The sequence below is a fragment of the Notolepis coatsorum genome (genome assembly GCF_963971535.1).
Source record: "Notolepis coatsorum genome assembly, contig: SUPER_13_unloc_1, whole genome shotgun sequence".
Classification (NCBI taxonomy): Eukaryota; Metazoa; Chordata; class Actinopteri; order Aulopiformes; family Paralepididae; genus Notolepis; species Notolepis coatsorum.
Window position 1 is genome coordinate 1205096 of NW_028174869.1, and position 12272 is coordinate 1217367.

General features: G+C 50.5%; 1 protein-coding gene across 1 annotated transcript in view; it reads left to right on the plus strand.

The window, feature by feature from the left end:
* Positions 1–1059: 1059 nt before the first annotated feature.
* LOC311239737 (visinin-like) overlaps positions 1060–12272 on the plus strand; it is a gene marked incomplete at both ends in the record, with an annotated part of 44217 nt that continues 33004 nt past the window's right edge. The window contains one exon of the mRNA XM_084338433.1: positions 1060–1434. Within this exon, the coding sequence (XP_084194559.1) occupies positions 1060–1434 (375 nt within the window). The remainder of the gene's footprint in view (positions 1435–12272) is intronic.

The following is a 12272-nucleotide window of genomic DNA, read 5'->3' on the forward strand; positions in this document are numbered from 1 at the left end:
TCTGAATAACGTGAATTCTCTGTGCATTGCATCGGAAAAAGGTGAGTAGTCATGCAAGGAAATGACTATATCCAGATTTGGAAAGAGGAGATTTGGCCCTATCCATAGATGTATGACTTGGCCATAATAATCATTTATAGGCCTGATATTCTCTATTCTATATTATAATTCAAATTGCATGTGTCCGGATGGCAGAATTCAGTACTGTATCTACAAATCCTTCTGTTTAATCATCTTCCCTTTATTCATTTGCTTCTCAAGAAGGTGCTGAACGAGCTCAGTGAGCAAAATCTGAACACCCGCAATTTTAGCAAAGATGCAAAGAAAAACTATCATTTATATTCTCTTTTGTTTCATTACGATTTACTCAAGCATAGCAACAGACACAATATTTGACTGGGAATACATTCCCTGAGGTCCATAGATGTTCCTAGATACCAAGAACATGCTAATTTACCTTGTAGAAGTGGAGCAATATTCCATTTACTGGGGCATTTATTTGGGCGTGTACTTTTAGGCGGATCTTCTGAAAATAGGGTTAAACAGCTTAACAGGTTAAATGTTCACCAAAGAAAATGTAGCTTAGTAGCTGCTTCACAACACATTGTGTATTTTGGGTTATGAGGTTATTTTTCTTTATATAGAGATCATTGAAATGTTGGATCATGTTCCACATTTATTATTGGCCTTGAGTTACCCGCTACACAGTTCACGCATCTATCCATCCTTTGCTGCTAATATTAGATAGATGCTGTGGATCTTTGTTTATGTAATACTGTGGTAGAATAGGATGGAATATGTATTAAATATAGTAACTTTACTCTTCTCCTCACACATCTCACCAGGGTTGAGCTGACGACCTGGACCAGGGCCAGTTGGACTTGGACACTAAATACCTGGAATAACCTTTTATGTTCCTCTCTGGTGGAGTAGAAGAACCAAGTTGAGGAACACACAGCAAATAAACCTGGAGGCCAAAGTGTTGAGCCTGCAGGAGACCCGGTGAGCCCGTGTGGACCCTCTGAAACACCAACACCACCAACACCAACAACAACAACAATGGGTAACTCCCACAGCTGCTCCAAGGAGATCCTGGAGGACCTGAAGCTCAACACCAAGTTCACGGAGGTGGAGATCGTTCAGTGGTACGCAAACTTCCAGAAGCAGTGTCCGACGGGACGCATCACGCCGCAGGAGTTCGAGTCCATCTACCAGCGCTTCTTCCCCGACAGCGAGGCCCAGACCTACGCCAAGCACGTCTTCCGCTCCTTCGACACCAACGACGACGGCACGCTGGACTTCAAGGAGTACATCATCGCCCTCCACATGACGTCCACGGGGAAGACCACGCGGAAGCTGGAGTGGGCCTTCTCGCTGTTCGACGTGGACAAGAACGGGTACATCACCAAGACGGAGGTGGCGGAGATCTGCACGGTGAGTCTGCAGGAAGGGGTTGGGTTTAGGATGTGTGTGACTGCAGGAAGGGGTTGGGTTTAGGATGTGTGTGACTGCAGGAAGGGGTTGGGTTTAGGATGTGTGTGACTGCAGGAAGGGGTTTAGGATGTATGTGACTGCAGGAAGGGGTTGGGTTTAGGATGTGTGTGACTGCAGGAAGGGGTTGGGTTTAGGATGTGTGTGACTGCAGGAAGGGGTTGGGTTTAGGATGTGTGTGACTGCAGGGAGGGGTTGGGTTTAGGATGTGTGTGACTGCAGGAAGGGGTTGGGTTTAGGATGTGTGTGACTGCAGGAAGGGGTTGGGTTTAGGATGTATGTGACTGCAGGAAGGGGTTTAGGATGTGTGTGACTGCAGGAAGGGGTTGGGTTTAGGATGTGTGTGACTGCAGGGAGGGGTTGGGTTTAGGATGTGTGTGACTGCAGGAAGGGGTTGGGTTTAGGATGTGTGTGACTGCAGGAAGGGGTTGGGTTTAGGATGTATGTGACTGCAGGAAGGGGTTGGGTTTAGGATGTATGTGACTGCAGGAAGGGGTTGGGTTTAGGATGTGTGTGACTGCAGGAAGGGGTTGGGTTTAGGATGTGTGTGACTGCAGGAAGGGGTTTAGGATGTATGTGACTGCAGGAAGGGGTTTAGGATGTATGTGACTGCAGGAAGGGGTTGGGTTTAGGAGGTGTGTGACTGCAGGAAGGGGTTGGGTTTAGGATGTGTGTGACTGCAGGAAGGGGTTGGGTTTAGGATGTGTGTGACTGCAGGAAGGGGTTGGGTTTAGGATGTGTGTGACTGCAGGAAGGGGTTGGGTTTAGGATGTGTGTGACTGCAGGAAGGGGTTGGGTTTAGGAGGTGTGTGACTGCAGGAAGGGGTTTAGGATGTATGTGACTGCAGGAAGGGGTTGGGTTTAGGATGTGTGTGACTGCAGGAAGGGGTTGGGTTTAGGATGTACAGTAGATGACTGCAGGAGAAGAGGAGAAGTAACTAGTAGAGAGTAGATATGGATGGAGGGATGGACAGATGGATGGATGAACTTTTGGTGGTAAACATTTAACACACTGTCAACTGATCTATCAAACGCCACCCTCTTTTCTTTATCCTCCAATCCTGATTGGAGGATCAATAAAACAGGGCGGGGTTTATATACATTCTGTTGTTATCTTTACACTACATTAATAACAGACTCACCAAGCTACATTAACAGCTCAACTGGAGATCAAATACATGATGTTGTTAGTCATCTTTAAACTACATTAACCTCTTAAGCCCGGAGCCCTATTTTCTGAAAATCCGCCTAAAATACCTAAGTAAATGGAATATTGCTCCACTTCTACAAGGTCCATTTCCATATTCTTGGTATCTAGGGACATCTATGGACCTCAGTGAATGTATTCCCAGTGTCGGAAATATTGTGTCTATTACTAGGCTTGCTTAAATTGTGATGAAACAAACGAGAATTTGAATTATGATTTTTCTTTGCATCGTTCAGTACCTTCTTGAGATCATGTGTAAAAGAAATCTAAGGAAATGAATAAAGGGAAGATGATTAAACAGAAGGTTCTGTAGATACAGTACTGAATTCTCCCATCCGGACCAATGCAATTTGAAATATTATTATAGAATATAGAATAGCAGGCTCATAAATTACCTTATTATAGCCAATTCGCACAATTATGGATTGTGCCAAATCTTATATTTCAAATGCCTGAGTTCAATTTGGATTTAGTATCACCAGGCGTGCATAAGAACAGATAATGAAATCTACTGTATGTACAGTCGCTTTTCTATTTGTGCCAGGGTGCAACCGTTTTGAAACTAATTTCAAATCTAATTGTTGCTACATGCTAAAAATAGTTAAGAGAAACTAATTGGGCTTCAATATATACCAATAAAGTTACGTTTTGTGGTTTATTATCCCGAGTAATAAAGAGATATTAAAAAAATGCATACAGAAGTCATTTGCTTGAAACCCCATAGAGGCTTTTGGGAAGTGTCGTTCGGAAAAATTCCAACGCTCATCGAAAGCTCTCGGTGTCGCGACGTTCAAATTTTCCAAAATGGTCGACTTTTGCGAACTATACAACACCAAAATGAAAACGAAAACGAAAATCTATCTAATAACACTTTAACCTATTGGTAAACTAACGTATTGATGATAATATACATTATAAGTGCTGTTGTGACATGTTTATGATGATGAGCAATCAATCACTCAATCAATCACTCACACAGTGGCTCAGGGGGTAGAGCGGTCGTCTGGTAATCGGAAGATTCGATTCCCACTTTTCCCGGGCAGCGTGTCGTTTAGTGTCCTTGAGCAAGACACTAAACCCCTAACTGCTCCTGATGAGCAGGTCGGCACCTTGCCTCCGCTGTCGGTGTGTGAGTGTATGTGAGGAACAAAATGTAAAGTGCTTTCGATAAAAGCGCTATATAAATGCACCATTTACCATTTACTCACTCACTCACTCACTCACTCACTCACTCACTCACTCACTCACTCACTCACTCACTCACTCACTCACTCACTCACTCACTCACTCACTCACTCACCCACTCACTCACTCACTCACTCACTCACTCACTCACTCACTCACTCACTCACTCACTCACTCACTCACTCACTCACTCACTCACTCACTCACTCACTCACTCACTCACACATATGTAGGATACTAGCTGTATATATCTAGACTCTGTCTGGACTCTGTCAGGACTCTGGACTCTGTCAGGACTCTAGACTCTGTCAGGACTCTGGACTCTGTCAGGACTCTGGACTCTGTCAGGACTCTGGACTCTGTCAGGACTCTGGACTCTGTCAGGCTGCACCAACTGGGTGTTGAGGGCACAGCACTTGGCTGGTTCTCCTCCTACCTCACTGACCGACACCAATTCATCTCCCTCTCCGGCCACACCTCCCCCCCTCCCCAGTCACACAGGGGGTCCCCCAAGGCTCAGTCCTTGGCCCCCTGCTCTTCATCTGCTACATTCTCCCCCTTGGTCACATCATCCGTAAATACCACCTCAACTTCCACTGTTACGCTGACGACACCCAAATCTACATCAGTACACAATCCCCCCACAGCCCACCCCTCAGTCACATCGAATCATGCATCACCGAACTCCAAACTTGGATGACCCACAACTTCCTCAAACTGAATAGTGACAAGACTGAACTCCTCATCATTGGCACCAAAACCACCCTCACCAGATCCGGACCCATCACACTCACCATCAACGACTCCACCATCACCCCCTCCCCCCTAGTCCGCAACCTTGGTGTCCTCCTTGACCCCACCCTCTCATTTGACCCCCACGTCCGCTCCATCGTAAAAATATCCTACTTTCACCTCTGCAACATCGCAAAAATCCGTCACTGCCTCTCCCCCCCCCGCTGATGAATCCCTCATTCACGCCTTCATCTCCTCCCGCCTGGACTACTGCAACTCCCTCCTCACTGGTATCACCTCCCGCTCCCTCCATAAACTGCAAATGGTCCAAAATTCAGCCGCCCGCCTCCTCACTAACACCCGGTCCCGCAAACACATCACTCCTGTCCTCCACTCCCTCCACTGGCTCCCGATCAAACACCGCATTAACTTTAAAACACTACTCCTCACCTTCAAAGCCCTCCACAGCCTGGCCCCCCCCTACCTGACTGATCTCCTTCTCCCCTACCGCCCCACCCGTTCCCTCCGGTCCTCCTCCACTGCCTCCCTCACTGTCCCGACATCCAAGCTTAAAAACTTCAGAGATCGGGCCTTCTCTCGCACTGCACCCCGACTCTGGAACTCCCTCCCCCAGTCCATCAGAGACTCCCCTACACTCTCCACCTTCAAAGCTCGCCTCAAAACCCACCTGTTCTCCCTTGCCTTCAACCCCCCCCCCACCCCTAAACCCCCCCCTCCCCTCCAACCTTTATTGATATCTGTCTCCAGTCCTTTTTTTGTGCTATCATGCTGTCTCCCCTGTTCCCCCCCCTGGTCTCATGTTCCTTTTGTTTTTGTTTCTTTGTTGTTTTTGTTTTTGTTTCTTTGCTTTCGTTTCTTTGTTTGTACCCCTGCTCCCGACTACTGTCAGCGACTTCGGGTTATTGAGAAGCGCTATATAAATTAAATTAATTATTATTAATTATTATTAGGACTCTAGACTCTGTCAGGACTCTGGACTCTGTCAGGACTCTGTCAGGACTCTAGACTCTGTCAGGACTCTAGACTCTGTCTGGACTCTAGACTCTGTCAGGACTCTGGACTCTGTCAGGACTCTGGACTCTGTCAGCACTCTGGACTCTGTCAGGACTCTAGACTCTGTCAGGACTCTAGACTCTGTCAGGTCTCTGGACTCTGTCAGGACTCTAGACTCTGTCAGGACTCTGGACTCTGTCAGGACTCTGGACTCTGTCAGGACTCTGGACTCTGTCTAGACTCTGTCAGGACTCTAGACTCTGTCAGGACTCTGGACTCTGTCAGGACTCTAGACTCTGTCAGGACTCTAGACTATGTCAGGACTCTGGACTCTGTCAGGACTCTAGACTCTGTCAGGACTCTGGACTCTGTCAGGACTCTAGACTCTGTCAGGACTCTGGACTCTGTCAGGACTCTGGACTCTGTCAGGACTCTAGACTCTGTCAGGACTCTGGACTCTGTCAGGACTCTGGACTCTGTCAGGACTCTAGACTCTGTCAGGACTCTGGACTCTGTCAGGACTCTGGACTCTGTCAGGACTCTGGACTCTGTCAGGACTCTGGACTCTGTCAGGACTCTAGACTCTGTCAGGACTCTGGACTCTGTCAGGACTCTAGACTCTGTCAGGACTCTGGACTCTGTCAGGACTCTAGACTCTGTCAGGACTCTAGACTCTGTCAGGACTCTGGACTCTGTCAGGACTCTGGACTCTGTCAGGACTCTGGACTCTGTCAGGACTCTGGACTATGTCAGGACTCTGGTCTCTGTCAGGACTCTGGACTCTGTCAGGACTCTAGACTCTGTCAGGACTCTGGTCTCTGTCAGGACTCTAGACTCTGTCAGGACTCTGGACTCTGTCAGGACTCTGGACTCTGTCAGGACTCTGGACTCTGTCAGGACTCTAGACTCTGTCAGGACTCTAGACTCTGTCAGGACTCTGGTCTCTGTCAGGACTCTGTCAGGACTCTGGACTCTGTCAGGACTCTGTCAGGACTCTGGACTCTGTCAGGACTCTGGACTCTGTCAGGACTCTAGACTCTGTCAGGACTCTAGACTCTGTCAGGACTCTGGACTCTGTCAGGACTCTGGACTCTGTCAGGACTCTGGACTCTGTCAGGACTCTAGACTCTGTCTGGACTCTGGACTCTGTCAGGACTCTGGACTCTGTCAGGACTCTAGGCTCTGGACTCTGTCAGGACTCTGGACTCTGTCAGGACTCTGGACTCTGTCAGGACTCTAGACTCTGTCTGGACTCTGGACTCTGTCAGGACTCTGGACTCTGTCAGGACTCTAGGCTCTGGACTCTGTCAGGACTCTAGACTCTGTCAGGACTCTGGACTCTGTCAGGACTCTGGACTCTGTCAGGACTCTGGACTCTGTCAGGACTCTGGACTCTGTCAGGACTCTAGACTCTGTCTGGACTCTGGACTCTGTCAGGACTCTGGACTCTGTCAGGACTCTAGACTCTGTCTGGACTCTGGACTCTGTCAGGACTCTGGACTCTGTCAGGACTCTGGACTCTGTCAGGACTCTGGACTATGTCAGGACTCTGGTCTCTGTCAGGACTCTGGACTCTGTCAGGACTCTAGACTCTGTCAGGACTCTGGTCTCTGTCAGGACTCTAGACTCTGTCAGGACTCTGGACTCTGTCAGGACTCTGGACTCTGTCAGGACTCTGGACTCTGTCAGGACTCTAGACTCTGTCAGGACTCTAGACTCTGTCAGGACTCTGGTCTCTGTCAGGACTCTGTCAGGACTCTGGACTCTGTCAGGACTCTGTCAGGACTCTGGACTCTGTCAGGACTCTGGACTCTGTCAGGACTCTAGACTCTGTCAGGACTCTAGACTCTGTCAGGACTCTGGACTCTGTCAGGACTCTGGACTCTGTCAGGACTCTGGACTCTGTCAGGACTCTAGACTCTGTCTGGACTCTGGACTCTGTCAGGACTCTGGACTCTGTCAGGACTCTAGGCTCTGGACTCTGTCAGGACTCTGGACTCTGTCAGGACTCTGGACTCTGTCAGGACTCTAGACTCTGTCTGGACTCTGGACTCTGTCAGGACTCTGGACTCTGTCAGGACTCTAGGCTCTGGACTCTGTCAGGACTCTAGACTCTGTCAGGACTCTGGACTCTGTCAGGACTCTGGACTCTGTCAGGACTCTGGACTCTGTCAGGACTCTGGACTCTGTCAGGACTCTAGACTCTGTCTGGACTCTGGACTCTGTCAGGACTCTGGACTCTGTCAGGACTCTAGACTCTGTCTGGACTCTGGACTCTGTCAGGACTCTGTCAGGACTCTGGACTCTGTCTGGACTCTGTCAGGACTCTGGACTCTGTCAGGACTCTGGTCTCTGTCAGGACTCTAGACTCTGTCAGGACTCTGGACTCTGTCAGGACTCTAGACTCTGTCAGGACTCTGGACTCTGTCAGGACTCTGGACTCTGTCAGGACTCTGATCTCTGTCAGGACTCTGGACTCTGTCAGGACTCTGGACTCTGTCAGGACTCTAGACTCTGTCAGGACTCTAGACTCTGTCAGGACTCTGGACTCTGTCAGGACTCTGGACTCTGTCAGGACTCTGGACTCTGTCAGGACTCTAGACTCTGTCAGGACTCTGGACTCTGTCAGGACTCTAGACTCTGTCAGGACTCTGGACTCTGTCAGGACTCTAGACTCTGTCAGGACTCTGGACTCTGTCAGGACTCTGGTCTCTGTCAGGACTCTAGACTCTGTCAGGACTCTGGACTCTGTCAGGACTCTAGACTCTGTCAGGACTCTGGACTCTGTCAGGACTCTGGACTCTGTCAGGACTCTGGACTCTGTCAGGACTCTGGACTCTGTCAGGACTCTGGACTCTGTCAGGACTCTGGACTCTGTCAGGACTCTGGACTCTGTCAGGACTCTGTCAGGACTCTGGACTCTGTCAGGACTCTGGACTCTGTCAGGACTCTGTCAGGACTCTGGACTCTGTCAGGACTCTGGACTCTGTCAGGACTCTGTCAGGACTCTGGACTCTGTCAGGACTCTGGACTCTGTCAGGACTCTGTCAGGACTCTGTCAGGACTCTGGACTCTGTCAGGACTCTGGACTCTGTCAGGACTCTGGACTCTGTCAGGACTCTGTCAGGACTCTGTCAGACTCTGTCAGGACTCTGGACTCTGTCAGGACTCTGGACTCTGTCAGGACTCTAGACTCTGTCAGGACTCTGGACTCTGTCAGGACTCTGTCAGGACTCTGTCAGGACTCTGGACTCTGTCAGGACTCTAGACTCTGTCAGGACTCTAGACTCTGTCAGGACTCTGGACTCTGTCAGGACTCTGGACTCTGTCAGGACTCTGGTCTCTGTCAGGACTCTGTCAGGACTCTGGACTCTGTCAGGACTCAGGACTCTGTCACGACTCTAGACTCTGTCAGGACTCTAGACTCTGTCAGGACTCTGGACTCTGTCAGGACTCTGGACTCTGTCAGGACTCTGGTCTCTGTCAGGACTCTGGACTCTGTCAGGACTCTGGACTCTGTCAGGACTCTGGACTCTGTCAGGACTCTGGACTCTGTCAGGACTCTAGACTCTGTCAGGACTCTGGACTCTGTCAGGACTCTGGACTCTGTCAGGACTCTGGACTCTGTCAGGACTCTGGACTCTGTCAGGACTCTGGTCTCTGTCAGGACTCTAGACTCTGTCAGGACTCTAGACTCTGTCAGGACTCTGGACTCTGTCAGGACTCTGGACTCTGTCAGGACTCTGGACTCTGTCAGGACTCTGGACTCTGTCAGGACTCTAGACTCTGTCAGGACTCTGGACTCTGTCAGGACTCTGGACTCTGTCAGGACTCTAGACTCTGTCAGGACTCTGTCAGGACTCTGGACTATGTCAGGACTCTGGACTCTGTCAGGACTCTGGACTCTGTCAAGACTCTGGACTCTGTCAGGACTCTAGACTCTGTCAGGACTCTGGACTCTGTCAGGACTCTGGACTCTGTCAGGACTCTGGACTCTGTCAGGACTCTAGACTCTGTCAGGACTCTGGACTCTGTCAGGACTCTGGACTCTGTCAGGACTCTGGACTCTGTCAGGACTCTAGACTCTGTCAGGACTCTAGACTCTGTCAGGACTCTAGACTCTGTCAGGACTCTGGACTCTGTCAGGACTCTAGACTCTGTCAGGACTCTGTCAGGACTCTGGACTCTGTCAGGACTCTAGACTCTGTCAGGACTCTGGACTCTGTCAGGACTCTGGACTCTGTCAGGACTCTAGACTCTGTCAGGACTCTGGACTCTGTCAGGACTCTGGACTCTGTCAGGACTCTAGATTCTGTCAGGACTCAGGACTCTGTCAGGACTCTGGACTCTGTCAGGACTCTAGACTCTGTCAGGACTCTAGACTCTGTCAGGACTCTGGACTCTGTCAGAACTCTGGACTCTGTCAGGACTCTGGACTCTGTCAGGACTCTAGACTCTGTCAGGACTCAGGACTCTGTCAGGACTCTAGACTCTGTCAGGACTCTAGACTCTGTCAGGACTCTGGACTCTGTCAGGACTCTGGACTCTGTCAGGACTCTAGACTCTGTCAGGACTCTGGACTCTGTCAGGAATCTAGACTCTGTCAGGACTCTGTCAGGACTCTGGACTCTGTCAGGACTCTGGACTCTGTCAGGACTCTAGACTCTGTCAGGACTCTGGACTCTGTCAGGACTCTAGACTCTGTCAGGACTCTAGACTCTGTCTGGACTCTGGACTCTGTCAGGACTCTGGACTCTGTCAGGACTCTGGACTCTGTCAGGACTCTGTCAGGACTCTGGACTCTGTCAGGACTCTGGACTCTGTCAGGACTCTGGACTCTGTCAGGACTCTAGACTCTGTCTGGACTCTGTCAGGACTCTAGACTCTGTCTGGACTCTGGACTCTGTCAGGACTCTGGACTCTGTCAGGACTCTGGACTCTGTCAGGACTCTGGACTCTGTCAGGACTCTGGACTCTGTCAGGACTCTGGACTCTGTCAGGACTCTGGACTCTGTCAGGACTCTAGACTCTGTCAGGACTCTGGACTCTGTCAGGACTCTGGACTCTGTCAGGACTCAGGACTCTGTCAGGACTCTGGTCTCTGTCAGGACTCTGGACTCTGTCAGGACTCTGGACTCTGTCAGGACTCTGGACTCTGTCAGGACTCTGGACTCTGTCAGGACTCTAGACTCTGTCAGGACTCTGGTCTCTGTCAGGACTCTGGACTCTGTCAGGACTCTGGACTCTGTCAGGACTCTGGACTCTGTCAGGACTCTGGACTCTGTCAGGACTCTGGACTCTGTCAGGACTCTGGACTCTGTCAGGACTCAGGACTCTGTCAGGACTCTGGACTCTGTCAGGACTCTAGACTCTGTCAGGACTCTGTCAGGACTCTGGACTCTGTCAGGACTCTGGACTCTGTCAGGACTCTAGACTCTGTCAGGACTCTGGACTCTGTCAGGACTCTGGTCTCTGTCAGGACTCTGGACTCTGTCAGGACTCTGGACTCTGTCAGGACTCTGGACTCTGTCAGGACTCTGGTCTCTGTCAGGACTCAGGACTCTGTCAGGACTCTGGACTCTGTCAGGACTCTAGACTCTGTCAGGACTCTGGACTCTGTCAGGACTCTGGACTCTGTCAGGACTCTGGTCTCTGTCAGGACTCTGGACTCTGTCAGGACTCTGGACTCTGTCAGGACTCTAGACTCTGTCAGGACTCTGGACTCTGTCAGGACTCTAGACTCTGTCAGGACTCTGGACTCTGTCAGGACTCTAGACTCTGTCAGGACTCTAGACTCTGTCAGGACTCTGGACTCTGTCAGGACTCTGGACTCTGTCAGGACTCTGGACTCTGTCAGGACTCTAGACTCTGTCAGGACTCTGGACTCTGTCAGGACTCTGGACTCTGTCAGGACTCTGGACTCTGTCAGGACTCTAGACTCTGTCTGGACTCTGTCAGGACTCTGGACTCTGTCAGGACTCTGTCAGGACTCTGTCAGGACTCTGGACTCTGTCAGGACTCTAGACTCTGTCAGGACTCTGGACTCTGTCAGGACTCTGGACTCTGTCAGGACTCTGGACTCTGTCAGGACTCTGGTCTCTGTCAGGACTCTGTCAGGACTCTGGACTCTGTCAGGACTCTGTCAGGACTCTGGACTCTGTCAGGACTCTGGTCTCTGTCAGGACTCTAGACTCTGTCAGGACTCTGGACTCTGTCAGGACTCTAGACTCTGTCAGGACTCTGGACTCTGTCAGGACTCTAGACTCTGTCAGGACTCTGGACTCTGTCAGGACTCTGGACTCTGTCAGGACTCTGGTCTCTGTCAGGACTCTAGACTCTGTCAGGACTCTGGACTCTGTCAGGACTCTGGACTCTGTCAGGACTCTGGACTCTGTCAGGACTCTGGACTCTGTCAGGACTCTGGACTCTGTCAGGACTCTGGACTCTGTCAGGACTCTGGACTCTGTCAGGACTCTGGTCTCTGTCAGGACTCTAGACTCTGTCAGGACTCTAGACTATGTCAGGACTCTGGTTTCTGTCAGGACTCTGGTCTCTGTCAGGACTCTGGACTCTGTCAGGACTCTGGACTCTGTCAGGACTCTGGACTCTGTCAGGACTCTGGACTCTGTCAGGACTCTAGACT